The sequence below is a fragment of the Fukomys damarensis genome, unplaced genomic scaffold (assembly GCF_012274545.1).
Source record: "Fukomys damarensis isolate Sample0158 unplaced genomic scaffold, DMR_v1.0_HiC HiC_scaffold_25, whole genome shotgun sequence".
NCBI lineage: Eukaryota > Metazoa > Chordata > Mammalia > Rodentia > Bathyergidae > Fukomys > Fukomys damarensis.
In genome coordinates, this window is record NW_022900937.1 from 31,777,187 (window position 1) to 31,792,104 (window position 14,918).

General features: G+C 39.8%; 1 protein-coding gene across 2 annotated transcripts in view; it reads left to right on the plus strand.

Annotated features, from left to right (window-relative positions):
• The window catches only part of Rock2 (Rho associated coiled-coil containing protein kinase 2), a 107,966-nt gene that overhangs the window by 53,024 nt on the left and 40,024 nt on the right, over nucleotides 1-14,918 (plus strand). The window contains exon 4 of one of the 2 annotated variants that reach the window (XM_019208161.2): nucleotides 6,550-6,687. The exons of the other annotated variant lie outside the window; for it this stretch is intronic. Within the exon in view, the coding sequence (XP_019063706.1) occupies nucleotides 6,550-6,687 (138 nt within the window). The remainder of the gene's footprint in view (nucleotides 1-6,549; nucleotides 6,688-14,918) is intronic. 2 annotated transcript variants of the gene reach the window in all.

The following is a 14,918-nucleotide window of genomic DNA, read 5'->3' on the forward strand; positions in this document are numbered from 1 at the left end:
CCTCCCCTCCCTTTTTGGTACCAGGGACCAAACTCGGGACCTTGCGCTTTTGAGGTAGGCAGCAGAACCACTGAGCTAAATCCGCAGTCCCAAAGTCATATGATTTTTGAAATGAAAAATATTTTAACATTCCATTAATCTGAAGACCTGACCCAAGAGCTTGTGGCATGTTTGTTTTGGCTTTATTTCTTGGCTCTCTTGCCTTAGGCAGGTAGTCTTTAAAAGATAATAAAGTTGTAAAGGAAAAGCCCAGGTGGTTTAGCCCTCAGTAGCTTTTATAGGTGGTGTATAGTAAGTTACTGTGATGGCTTTGTAGGGGAAGTTCCACACTTGACACATCTTTTGATTATGGTTTTCTAATTATTTGAAGGAAGAATCATAAAGGCAGTGCAAGTTTGTCTTTCCCTGTCAATTGCGTTTTCTGGTCAAGTTAAAAATGTGTTTCCTCAAGGAAGGGACAAGAAAAAAGTGAAAGTAGAAGGAAAAATGGAAACAATGCTTCTATACATAGGGAGGGGAGGAGGCTTAAGGGAAACGGGATAAAATGAAATTTATTTTTTAAAAAATGTATTCCCTCATAGGGCTCATTGATCAATCTTTACGGATGAAATTCTCCCTGTAATAGTGACTATGGTGTTTTGCTGGTGTACCACATTGTGCGTGAGGTATTGGCTACAGAGGCAGGCTACTTGTGGTTGAATTCTCCTGCACACTAGCTAGTGTGACTTCAGCTGAGTTACCTCATCTCCTTGGCCCCTCAGTTTGTTAGGTGATAGATGAGGCTGACAGTGGCATTCATATCATCTTGTAGGATTTCTGTGACAGTAGATATGACAGTGCATAAAAAGCCCGTACATAGAATGGCCCTGGGTCCTAGTAGTGTTGAGTGTTAGCAGTTAATTGTCCGTAGTTCATTTAGGTGTCAACCCGTGATTCACACAGTTATATGTTGGAGAGGTGTGTGGCGTAGCCTCTGTCTCCCTGGAGCTTGCTTTACGGTCCTGTGGAGGAGAGGAGGCTGACTGCTATGCAGGAGCTCAGTGGGCTGTGTGCCTGATGGGGCCGGAGAGACTGAGGGAGTGAGCTGGCCTGTGATGGGTTGAGGTGTGGGACTTGCTGCGAGGCCAGAAGCTACCAAGCCATCTAACAGCTTTGGGTGTGGGCTTTCTTGTCTGAAAAGGCATTCCTCACAGATTGAAGAGTTCTGTGATTCCAAGATGGCAGAAGCTGCTCAGTTTGAGTCCTTTTCTTTTTTTTTGGTACTAGGGATCAAACTCTGATCCTTGTGCTTGCAAGGCAGGCAGTGGAACCACTGAGCTAAATCCCCCGACCCAATTTGTGTCTTTTTTCTCTACCTACAGCAAATATATACATTTACTTTATTTCACGAAAGGTTTGTGACATGAATGATTTTTATCAAACAGCAATATTGCTAGTGGCTTGTGTCCTTTGTGTATCTTCTTTGACGTCTCATTTTTATTGAAGAAACTAGAATCAGGGGGGCAGTGCCCCTACACAGCAAGGGCTTTGTGGTGATATCTGTGTGTGCTGCTGCCTGGGACTGCCTGACACCACAGAAATGTGCGTTCCCACAAGCTCTCTGAGACAGAAGTCCAAGAGCACACAGCACTGGCAGGCTCAGCCTGTTGGTGTCCTTTACTGCTGTCACTATTGGAAGCATTTGAAGACTGTTCCAAGAAGTGTCAAGATATTTTCAGTGGGTAGTTTTATATTTATCCTAATTATTTTCACTTGAGGAAAGTAAGCATTTTCCTTATTGAGTTATAAAAATTGAATCAGTGCTAGTTATTGTCTCTTGAAGTTAGAGAATTATTTTATGTATACTATGACGAATATGTTCATAGTAAAATAATAAAATAAGCCAGCATTGTGTGTGTGTGTGTGTGTGTGTGTGTGTGTGTGTGTATATATATTTGGGGGTGGGTACCGGGGATCAAACTCAGGTCCTTGCGCTTGCGAGGCAGGCAACGGAACCACTGAGCTAAATCCCCAGCCCTGCCAGCATTATATTTTTAAAATTCACAAGTAGCAAAGGAGAGACCTAGCAAGTATATCAACTCTTCTTAGTTTGATGTGTAGCTTTGCAACTTTTCAGTTTTAAAAGCTACATGTGATATATGTGTGTCTTAAATATCTCCATTTTAAGGGATCATATTATGTATATGTTTTATAATTCATGTTTTGTAACGCAACAGTAAGTAGTAGCACATGCTTTTATAGCAGTTGATTTACAATATTTGGGATAGGCTCTATGCAACCTCACAAGTTGTTAGGTAGTATTGTTGCTGTGATGTCAGTTTTCATAGGATGAATAACCTGCTGATGGTCATGTAGATGCTTAGTGGGCGAAGGGAGATTTGGATTGAGGTGCAGGATTTCTTTGTTTCATGGTTATAACCGTCTTCCCTGTCAAGTAAGTGTGGACTTGACCTGCAGGGTTACTGACTGCATAGTATTCCACTCTCTCTTACTCAGACTTAATTGGTTCTTCTTTCTCCCCCCACCCTTCAGTACTGGAAATAGAACTCAGGACCTTGCACTTGCCACGCAGCCATGTTCCCTCTGAGCTAAATCCCTGGCCCTGGTTCTTGCTTGAAACATCAAGTCTCCCTGTTTTACTGGCTCTTCTTTCTCATTCTCCTTCAGGTGGTTTATCCCCACCTGACCTCTACATATTGTCGTTCCCAGGGGAGAGACCCTTACTGGCTTTCTCTTCCAAGGTGAGCTCATGCATCTTGTGGCCTTAAATACCATTTATTTGGCATCATTGCTCAGAACTTTGTACCTAACTCTCCAGTTCATATCCATGATTACTTACTTGACAGCAAGATGTGACATAGGGGAGGGAAGAAGAAGGAGATTTTATTTTATTTTTTTATTTATTTGGAACCAGGGTTCAAACTCGGGACCTTGCCCTTGAGAGGCAGGTGGCAGATTCAGCTAAATCCCTGGCTAGAAGGGGATTTTTTAATTTAATTTAATTTATTTATTTATTTATTTTTTTGTACCGGGAATTGAACTCGGGTCCTTTCGCTTGCAAGGCAGGCCACCGAACCTCTGAGCTAAATCCCCAGCCCGAAGGGGATTTTTAAAAAGCTGTAATATGAACATGTAACCACTCTCCAAGATGATTGTAAATTGCATGAATTGCAAACATGTATGAATAAAAAACTATAAAAAGAAAAAAAGTCACAGATATCTAAGATATCTAAAATGTGTGAAATAAGAACCCTTGGTTCTGTAACTCTGCTCTTCCTCCATAAAACTATCTCCTCATCTTAGTAAATGACTCCAGTACCAAATTAGTTGCTCAAGTCAAAATGAAAAGGGAACCAGCGAGGTGTGGCAGTGTATGCCTGTAATCTCAGCACTCTGGGAGGCTGAGGCAGGAGGAGGATCACAAGTTTAAGCCCAGTTAGGGCAACTTAGCAATTTAGGGAGACTCTGTCTCAAACTAAAAAATAAAAAGGGCACTTGGGATGTGAAGGCCCGGTACTCAATCCACGGGGTCATCGGTGGTTTTTCTTTTCTTCACTCCCCTGCCCAATTTTCTAGGAAGTCCTGCTGGCTGTGCCTCCATGTGTTTCTTCAGTCTTTCTTCCTTTCACAGTATTCACTGCTACCCTTTCGTTGCCGAGCTGTATATGAAGAAGGCCCACATCTTTGTGCTCAGCTCCATTTTCCTCTTCTGCTAGCAGGGTTTCGCCAATGACCCTGTTGATCCTAGGTGTGAGGTGCTGGGGGAGGAAGTGTCAGGGTCCTGCTCCTCAGTGTCTGAGCTCATGCTACCCGCGCTCAGCGGGACGTGCCCTCCGCCCAGTGCGCTCTCCTTCCCTTGCTGCGCCAGAGTGGGGCTTTTCCTGCACGTGGCAGCAGGGTGCCTGGAGATGGCGCATGGCTGTGTGGTGGGACTTCGTGTGACATACATGAATGGCTGTTTCCTTCTAGATTGCTTAGTTATCTTGTATGTAAACACTAATGGCTTAAATATTTAAGTACATTCGTAAAACAGTTTTTGTCACAGTCATAAGTAATGATATGATGCAGATTAATCTACTGTAGTGTGGTATATGGAGTGATTGATGAAGCTAGGAAACATTCAAATTTTGATTTGCTTTTAGAGTAAATGAAGGTTTTGAAGGGTAGTGTAAATATGAGAGGCCTACTCTAGCAACTTCTTGTTAGCAGTTGTGCTGTATTTAACAGTATCATTGGCACAATCATTTACTTTGAGATAATCTGGTAATTCAACACAAGTCAGTTAAAAATTTAGTCTCTCTGCAGTGGTAGGCTAGGGTCATTCATCCCTTATGTAAAAAAAGTCTGAAAGGCAGTCAGCATGCAGGATACATGTTGTTTCTACATAGTGGAAACACTGAAAGGAGAGGTCTGTGCTTGAAACATGCAGAGAAATGAAAAAGGCAAAATTTCATCTGGGAAGGTGGACATGGGGTAGATGATTTGGGGCCTGTAGACTACGGCAAGCAGCTTGTCCCGCTCTTTGCTCCTTTCTTCCAACCGTAAGTAAGGTGACCACAGACTCACCAGAACTCCTGAGTGAAAGAGCATAAATTGGATGGACTGTTGGGTTCGCAGGTGCCATCTGGCTTTGTTTGCAGAAGTCGTCCTGACTGAGCTTACGTATGTAGTAACAGCATGGATCTTGCATGCTGCTTGCCTTTCAGACTTCATTCTGTATGGTCCTCTGGCAAGTTCACTTCCCTTACCTCATGTTTACCATTTGTAGTGGGGAAATAAACCTCACTGGAAGATTAAGGTGATACATGCATCAAAATACATAGCCCCTGGCACATACTAGGAAGTACTCAGTAAATTCACTCTTCTGGGGTCCAGGGATTTAGCTCAGTGGCAAAGTCCTGAGTTCAACCCCTGGTACCACAAAAACAAACAACAAAAAATTCATTCTTCTAGAAAAAACTTACTGGAAGAGTATTGTGTCAGGCTTTGAACTGGGCATGGGGATTAAATAGCAAACAAAATACAAACATTTGCCTTTATTAGGTTAAATTCTAATGCTGACATAGGCAACAAGTGTGTTTTTTAAAAACTGTAGGACTGGGGATGTACCTCAGTGGCGCCACACGCCTGCCTGGCAAGCACAAGGTTCTGACTTCAATCCCCAGTGTGGGGGTGAGGGGCTACAGATGGTTCCTGCATGCAGGGGACATGAAAGGGAGTGCACTGGCAGCAGGGTGGGGGCTGCAGGCTAAGGAGAAAAGATGGCAGGGGCAGTGGGAATGTTCTTAGAAGCCTTTGGGCTCTAAGACAGCTTAAAGGTAGAAATGACTTGATTTGCTGACAAAGGGTTTTCTAGCCCAGGTAACTGGAAGGATAAAACTGCTATTTATACAAGTGGGACAGCTGTAGAAGGGATAAATTCAAGGGTGAAGATGACGAGTTTCAATTTTGGATATCCTGTTAGACACCTAGGTATAAATGTTAGCAATTTGTATTAATTATTGAAAGAATGTCAGCTGCATTTATCATACACGAAATATTTATTGGCTCTGTGGTAGATAGTTCATGACCAGTTCTGGGGATTAAAAGAGTGGTCAGAAATAGTGATCTTGCTCTTAGGGAATTTATAGTCTAATGGGGAAGATAGGATACCAAACACAGCCATATTGTTGGTAGCTTTTCCCTATAAGGAAAAATAACCTTTTAAGATAAGCTACCTAAAAAGATACAAAGGTAACTTAATAGAGTCATAGATATCCTTTGAGCTTTAAATCAGTTAAGTTCTCATGTTCAGATAGTGAAAGATCTATGTTCAGTGATGCTTCAAATTAAAATACATGATTCTCCCCACGAGACATATCTTGGAAGTTTCCCATTTAATAATATCTTATTCTTGCGGGGCACATCCTGTGATCCCATTACTTGGGAGGCTGAGTCAGGAGGACTATCATGAGTTTAAGGCCAGCCTGGGCTACATAGTGAGTTCAGGGACAGCCTGAACTACAAAGGGAGACCCTGCCTCAAAAAACAACAGGGGCCAGGGATTTAGCTCAGTGGTTCTGCCACCTGCCTCGCAAACACAAGAACCTGAGTTCAATCCCTGATACCAAAAACAACAACAAGAACAACAAAACCTTATTCTTAAAATTGATTAAATAACAGGAGGGAATTACACTTCATAATTTTAGCTTCATCTAACTGAAATAGATTCAGTTGCATATTGAACCTGGTATTGAAAGTGATTGTACTTTCTACTAAATATTTGGGCTATTACAAGTTTTCTTCTTCGTTTCTTTTACATGTGTAATATTACGCTTTTACTTTTTATTAGGTAGTTAAGGATGATTTTTTTTTTCAACTGAAGCCACCACCCCCCCATCCCAGCCGGGGATAGAACTCAGGACATTACACTGCCAGGCAGACACGGCGACACTGAGCCATACACCCCTAGCTCCTCAATGGAAGTCTTTATAGTAGCTCTGTGGTATGATCTAATCACTTGCTCTCATAAAGTTAAAGGATTAACCTTGTGTTTTAACAAATCCACAGGTTCGTCATAAGGCATCACAGAATGTGTATGCTATGAAGCTGCTTAGTAAGTTTGAAATGATCAAAAGATCAGATGCTGCTTTTTTCTGGGAAGAGAGAGATATTATGGCCTTTGCCAGTAGTCCCTGGGTGGTTGAGGTAAGCATATGAAATTTTAAACTTTATTTCTTTCTTTTATTTCCTTCTTGTTGTTCATAAGACTTTACTTTGTCAGAAATCCTAGGCCTCGATCCCTCAGTAATAATGCAGTTGTTGTTAATAAGATGCAATTCAGCATACATGTTTAATGTTCCTGAACACTAGGCCTGCATAGACATGATGTGGAATAATTGCTTAAGTTGGTATCTGGAAGCAAGTGTTGCTTAGGATTTTTCCTTTTTAATTCCTTTATGTACAGAATTGGCTTGATCACTAGTACGGCGTTATTCTCTGCCTGCCTTTTATTGTGATTTACATCATCGGAAAAATAAATACTTTAAATGAGTCATTTGGAAAGATAGTACATGTTAATGTTAGTCAGAAGTTGATGTTATGTTAATTGTCCTGTCTTGGACAGAAAAGCTTCTGACATAGATATTCTGGAAATTGTCCTTTATATGTTATCCATGACAGCAGTGGTGAACCTGTGGCACATGTTGCTGTGTAGTGGGCTGTTTGCATCATTGAAAGCTCTAAAAGGTTCACCATCACTGATGGTGGTAACATTCCTGCTTCTGTGTCTTCTTTAAGTGGATTAAAGAATTCTGTTTTGCCTCTTTTTCTGTTACATTACTCACCAGCTTTGCTTCTCTGGAGATATTTTTGCAGGGGGTGTACCAGGGATTGAACTCAGGACCTTGCACTTGTGAGGCAGGTGGCGGAACTACTAAGCTAAATCCCTAGTCCCTGGAGCTTTTTTAATACTAGAATTTTTTTTAAAGTACCAATTTAGATGGCTGTGTCATCTAAAGATTGAGTCATGGTCTTCCTCCTTTCCTTCATTTTGTTGATTGTAGCTAGTTATTAAGAATTTTTGTGACAAATTATGTATCATGACATGTACTTGATTAAAGAATGATGTTAATAAAGAATTTTTTCCACTTTTTGTTTACATTGCTTTCATAATAGATTTCATTGCTATTTCCAGTTAACCATTTTATATGCTGATATCTTTTACTTCTGCTAAGTGGATCCTTAGAGAGTGTTAATTGATAAAAGATCTCTTGATTATTGAAATAATCTAAAAGATCAGTGGTGAAAACAGTACATTTGAAAAAATAACTCAGGATCCAAAATCAGCCATAAAAATCAATAGATTTCCCATACACCAATAGTGCTGCAAAAGAAATCAGGAAAACAATTCCATTCATAAGAGATTGAAAATAAAATATGTAAGAACCTAAACAAGTATGTGAAAGAGCTCTGTATTGAAGATTAGAGAACACTGAAGAAAGGTATTGAAAAAGACATTAGGAAATGGAAAGACTTCCTTGTTCATGGATCGTTAAAATGGTCATATTTCCAAAAGTGATTTACAGAGTCAGTGTAATCCCTATTAAAATACTAACAATATTCACAGAACTAGGGGAAAAAAATACTAAGATTAACATGGAGTCACAAAAGACTGAAATAGCCAAAACAGTCTTGAGGCAAAAGAGCAGCACTGAAGGCATCACAGTGCCTTATGCTGTAAAGCCACAGTGACAAGACAACTTGGTACTAGCACAAAAACAGACCGGAGACCAGTGGAGCAGAACAGAAGACACAGAAACAACCCTAGCACCTGTAGCCATCTGATTTTTGACAGAGGGGCAAAGGACCTGTGCTAGAGGAAAGCTTCTTTAACAAATGGTGCCAGGAAGACTGAATATCCCTTGTAGAAGATTATACCAGATCCTTCTCTCTCTCCCTGTACTAAAATCAATCAAAATGGATTGGGCTGTTATGGCTTGTGTCTAGATGTCCCCTCAAAGGCTCATATGCTCATAGCTGGGCCCTTCAGAGGTGGCTGGATCTAGGATGTGTGATGCTGAGATTGAGGATGTGTGATTACTAAGTTAGTCCACTGATTGGTTTGGCATAGCTCTGGGTATGGGTAATGGCAAGGCCCACTATGGGTGTGAGTGGCACCACCCATAGGTCAGGTAACTTGGAAGGGATAAAAGGGAGAGGTAGTTTTCTGCTTCTGCTCCTCTTCTTCTTTGCTGCCTTCTGCCCATTATGAACTGTTTCTCCCCTGTGATGTCCCTGTGCCATGCCATCCTGCCTTGGAGCCAGCCAATTGTGAACTGAAACCTCTAAAACTGTGAGCTACAGTAAGCCTTTCCTCCTTAACTTTGGGTATCAAGTAAGTGTTTTGTTCAGCAACAAGGAAAGTAGCTAAGGCAAAGGCCTAGATACAAGTCTAGAAGCTTTCAAACTGCTGGAAGTTAACATAGGGGAAACATTGGAAGCCAAAGGCCTAGGCAGAAACTTCTGAATAGGGCTCCAGTAGCACAGGAAATCAAGACTCAACAAATGGTAGTAGTTCAAATTGAAGATCTTTAGCACAACAAAGGAAGCAACAAAGTGAAGAGATAGGCAACCTATAGAGTGGGAGAAAATCTCTGCTAGCTATTCTTCGGATAGAGGATTGAAACCTAGAATATATAAAGAACTCAAAAAATTTTACACCTAAAAAAACCCCACATGACCCACTCAATAAATAGACAAGTGAACTGAAGAGATCGTTCTCAAAAGAAGTAAAAATGCCCGAGAATATATGGGAAAAAAAAAAAAGCTCAACATCTTGCTTAGTCACTTTCTCATTTCTGGAACAAAATACCTGACACCCATAAGTTTTTAGGAAGAAAGATTTATTCTGGCTCACAGTTTATAGAGGTTTCAGCCCATGCTTACTTGGCGGGCTCCAAGGCAGCGTGGTGTGGCAGAGGAGAAGCAGTTCATGGTGTGACGGGCAGGGAGCAGGAGGATGTGTATAGTTACACCTGCCAGGCTGTGCCAGTGACCACCTCTCCCACCAGGCTTCACCTTCCAAGGCACACCCGGATCTAAACCCCCAGTAGGTAACCCAGTGTGACACACAGTGATCAGCCACCTCCCTAAAGCCCACTGATTGCTGGGGGTGTGGTGGCGGGGACCAACTCTAGATAGAAGCCATGCCTATTTATGGAAATGGTGATCAAAACTACACTGCAGTCCTTTCACATCCCAATTAGAATGACTCATCAAGATACAAAAGCAGGCCTACTGCCCCTGGGGGGTATACTTTTATCTTGATTTTTCCTTTTTTACTCAGCCTAAGCTTGCTTTGCAGAGCCAGTTTCTTCCTCACTCTTCTCTTTTACTTCTTCAAATAAAATTTGCACTGCTTTTTGGTCATTCAGTTCTTTGCTCAAGATGAGATGAACCTGGAATCTAACTCGAGGAGAGGCAAGCAACCCCTCCTTCCCCAAAAAAGAATACGAAGACAATACCTACTGCTGAGGATAACTAGAAAGGAACCCTTTGACACTGCTGGTGCAAGTGTGAACTGGTATGGCGATTCCTCACAAAACTAAAAATAGATACACCATTTGATACAGCTGTGCCTCACTTCAGTGTATATATTTTCGAATGAAATTGGTATGTGTGTTCACGTACTCCTTTTAGGGAATCTACCTTGAAGAGAAATTAATAGGTCCCACCTGTGCCTATAACCAGGTTCACTGGATTATTTATGTTCCCAAGTTGCAACTCTTAATTTTTAGTGAGTACTCAATATTTAATTGTACAAATAGCCCCATAATTCATTATTACTATACTATTAGAAATATACCTTTTTAATTTTCTGATTTATGGAAAAAAATTTAAAACATAACAGAATAACACTGCACTGTGTATTATCTTCAAAGTATAGTTACTCAGAATAGAAGACAGCAACAAAAAATTTTTCACAAACAGCTAGTGTAAAACTTTCTTTTCAGTGAACTAAGAAAACTAGTATAAATGAAACAAATCAACATATGCATTAAAATATTTTTGAAACAGCAGAATAGGTAATTTGGGGAATCATTTGAACCTCTCTCTCCCTGTTTGTCTTCTCTTTTGCTCATTTCCATATATAAATTGAATTTCTCATATAAAAGAAACCTGCCATAGTTAAGCTTGAATATGTCATTTATTTCACTTATGGTCTCAAGTTACATCCATTTATCTACTAATACATCAAGTTTACCTTTCCTTATGATAGTGTAGAACTCCACTGTGTGTAAATACATTTTCCTATCCATCCATCTATGATGGACATATATGCTATTTCTAAAATCTAGCTATTATAAATTGTGCTGCTATAAACGTGGTTATGCATGTATCCCAGTAATAAAGATAATTTAAACTCTTTTGGGAAGATAGAAGGGGGTTAGCTGAGTCAACTGGAATTTCTAATTTTAGTTTTCTGAGTAATCACACTGATTTCCATAGTGATTGTACTAGTTTACATTCCCACCGGGTAGAAGCACCCCTCCCCCAGCACTTATAATATTAGATTTTTTGATGATTGCCATTCTTTCTGGGCTAAGATGGTCTCATCAAAGTAATTTAATTTACATTTCTTTAGTGGCCAGTGGTGCTGGACACATTTTGTGTATTTATTGGCCATTTGTACTTCTGACGAGTGCCTATTCATTTAGGTTGCCCGTAGTTTGATTGTCTGAAGCAAGGCAGACAATAAATGGTGCTAGGAAAATTCGATATCCACATGCAGAAGATGAAGTCTAGACCCATATCTCTCACCATGTACTAAACTAAAATCAAAGTGGATCAAAGATCTAAATCTTAAAACAGGCACTTAAACTGCTAGAAGATAAAATAGGTACAACTTTTGAAGACACAGGCTTAGGCAAGGATTTTTTTGAATAGAATCCCAGGGGTACAAGAAATAATACTTTTTCCTGGTAGAAAGGACTTTGTCTTTTTTAGACCAGCTGTGTATTCAGTTTGTTGTTTTTCTAGTGTCCTTACTTTCATGGTAAACGCAGCTCACCCAGATGTGTGCCCCTCATCCACTTACTTTACTTATGCCATTTTAACATTTTAAGTTCAGACATCTTTTTTTTTTTTTTGGTACTGGAGATCCAACTCAGGACCTTGTGCTTGCGAGGCAGGCGCAGTGCTACTGAGCTAAATCCCTGGGCCAAGATACATCTTTTTTTCCCCAGATTTATCTTTTAAGTCTCTACCTGGAGTGTCCTTTTCCATTTTCTTTTGTTCCCAGATTGAGTAAATCTGGAGATTTTAAATTTTGTCCTTGAAATGCAGTTTAACATTTTTCTCTCATTTGTGTTTCTTTAAAATGTGAGTAGATATAAAGCTTTGAGATGCAAGTTTGACTTGGGGAGGTGCAGGTTTCCCAGACCAATGTTTTTCTTCTATGGGAAGGCTAATGTCTGATATCTGTTCTGTTACCAGTTGTTGGTGCTCGTGGTCTTGTTCCATTTTATAAATAGTGATATTCCAGTTTAATCATTCCTTCTTGAGTATGGTGACTGGAATATTTCTTTTTATTTTTGTGTGTGCTTTGTTTTGTTGTGCTTTGTTCTTTTGAGACAGAGTGTGGCCATATAGTCCAGGCTGGCCTGGAACTCTCTCAGCAGTCCTCCTGCCTCAGCCTCTGGAGTGCTGGGATCACAGCTGTGCACTACTAGGCCTGGCTAGAATATTTCTGTAAAGATAAAATAATTGTCCGGTTTACTGATTACCTGGTGCTGCAGTTAACATAGGAATAGCAGGATTAATTATTCATTCTTTCCTCGTACTATATTTTCTGGCTTTCAGAGGAGTTTCCTTTTATTTTTAAGGGTCTCTAGTTTGGGTGGGGAGGAGTATCAGTTTTGTATACATACACTTTAAAAACCTACTTGATATGTTTAGTTCTTTAAACACCTTATTGATGTTTATAACCTTTATTTTTTTTAAATTTGTAATTATTTATTTATTTACTCAATTTATTTGTTTTGGTACCAGGGATCGAACTCAGGTCCCTTCCGCTTGAGAGGCAGGATGCGGCACCACTGACCTAAATTCCTGGCTGGGTTCATGGTTTTCTGTTCAGATTGAGTGCGACCTTTTGACTTGGCCTTGGGAACGATGGTAGCTTGCTTGCTAGCTGATATAACAGGGTGTTCCAGACATACCTTATTTCTGTGCTTGGAATGGAATTGACTGTTCTGTAAGTAAGCATTTCTTTAGACTAGATTCCTAGCATTGGAATTCCTGGGTCACATGATACGCACATTGAGGTTTTCATCGAAAGTGCCAAATTGCTTTGTGAAAAAAAAGTTTTATAAGTTTACAGTGTCTCTCTCTCTTTTTTTTTTTTAGTAGTACATGTTTGCAGTCTGTAATGAATACATTTATTGTGGGGCATGGTACAAGTACATATTCTTTACAGGAGATGTTTTCTTTTTCATTTTTAGCAAATACTGAATATGATATTTTGAATTTTTATTAGTTGCATGTCCGATAAAATACTATTAAATGGTGTTTCCTTTATTACTCACAAGTCTATATATTTCATATCCTTATTAGTAGTTTTATTCTTTTATATTGATTATCCATTTTTTCTAATGGAACACTTAATTTGTTAATGCATTTTGCTATAATGTATTTTCGTAATAGAATACTAGATTTGATTTACTGATACTTTGTTAAATAATTTTGCATCTGTGTATAAAAGAGATCGGACAGTTACTTTTTTTAAAAAATGGGTTATTCATATAAAAACTCTAATAGACATAGGGAGGACGCCATTTTCTCTATGCTTTGTTAATTTAGGTAACTTCATTACATGAGGCTTGATTGAGCTTGCTTTCAAATCTCTCAAGAAAAGAAATTGAGTGTGTGTGTGTGTGTGTGTGTGTGTGTGTGTGTTTGTTTGTTTGTTTTTGGTACTAGGGATGGAAGTCTGACCCTTGCACTTGCAAGGCAGGAGCTGGAAACACTTGAGCTAAATCCCCCTGGCCCTCAGTATATTTTAAGATATAAGTTTTAGCTTTAAAAATTTATTCTTTTAGGGTTAGGGACCATAGCACAGTGATTGAGCACTTGCCTAGAATGTGTGAGGCCCTGGCTTCAATCCCTAGCATCAACAGAGAAGGAGAAGGAAGAGTAGGGGCAGCAGGAGGAGGAGGAATAGAAAAAGGAACTACATCTGCATCTCTGTCTGCCTGCCCGCCTGCCTGCCTGCCTGTCTGTGTAGATAATAAAGCCCAAATCAAACCCTAAGTTAGGAACAAAGTATGTCTTTTGAGTTCTATTTTTACCCACCTTCTAGAGTTACCCACCATGGCCAGTTTTGTTTCAATTATACCAAGTGTTGCCAGACATTTTGGGGTGTTTTTGTTTTGTTTTGTTTTTGGTACTGGGGATCAAACTTGGGTCCATGCACTTGCAAGGCAAGTGGTGGAACCACTGAGCTAAATCCCTGGCCCTGGCAAACATTTTTGTAAAGAGGCAGATGGAAGTATTTTAGGCTTTGCCACCCAGTGGGCAAAACTGAAGATGTTATATAAGTATTTTTTATAAAATGACATAACAGTTTTATCTTGGGGGAGGTACTAGGGATTGAATTTAGGACCTTGCACTTGTGAGGCACGTGTGGCACCACTGAGCTAAATCCCCAACCAAAGTCTTATCAGTTTTATTTGAAAAATTCAAAATATAATGATAATGGTGGAGAGAGGGGAAGAGGCCATAAAAGAATGATGATGCCTTACTACACATACCAACTTCCCCTGATGAATGTAACCATTATGTACTGTAAACATAGTAGAATAAAAATTTGAAAGAACAGTTTTTAAAAGTATAGATAATGAGCCGGGTGTGGTGGCGCATGCATGTAATCCCAGCACTGGGAGGCTGAGGCAGGAGGATCGCTGTGAGTTCAAAACCAGCCTGGGCTACAGAGTGAGTTCCAGGTCAGTCTCAACTACATAGTGAGACCCTGTCTCAAAAAAACCAAAGAAAACAAAATCATAACATTTTACTTAATTGGGATTCACAGCTACTGTTTCCTGTCATCAAAATTGAGTGCAGATGTTCCTCTGGTAATGCTAAGAAGATTTGCCTTTGAAAAATCTTTCCACACACCGAGGTACCACCAAATGCTGGTTATCATTCCCCAGCAGGTGGTTAATTTTATAATAGCTTTTATTTTTAAAAAGAGCCTCTAGATTTACAGAAGAAAATGAGCATGTAGTATAAAGAGCTCCCTTCCCCCATCTAGTTCCCTTCATACATCTTACAAATGACTATACCAGTATTGATATGTTATTGTTCACTTAAGTCTGTCATGTATTCAGGTTTTCATAATTTTTATTTTAGGTTTTTTTTTTTTTTTTTTTTTTTTTTTT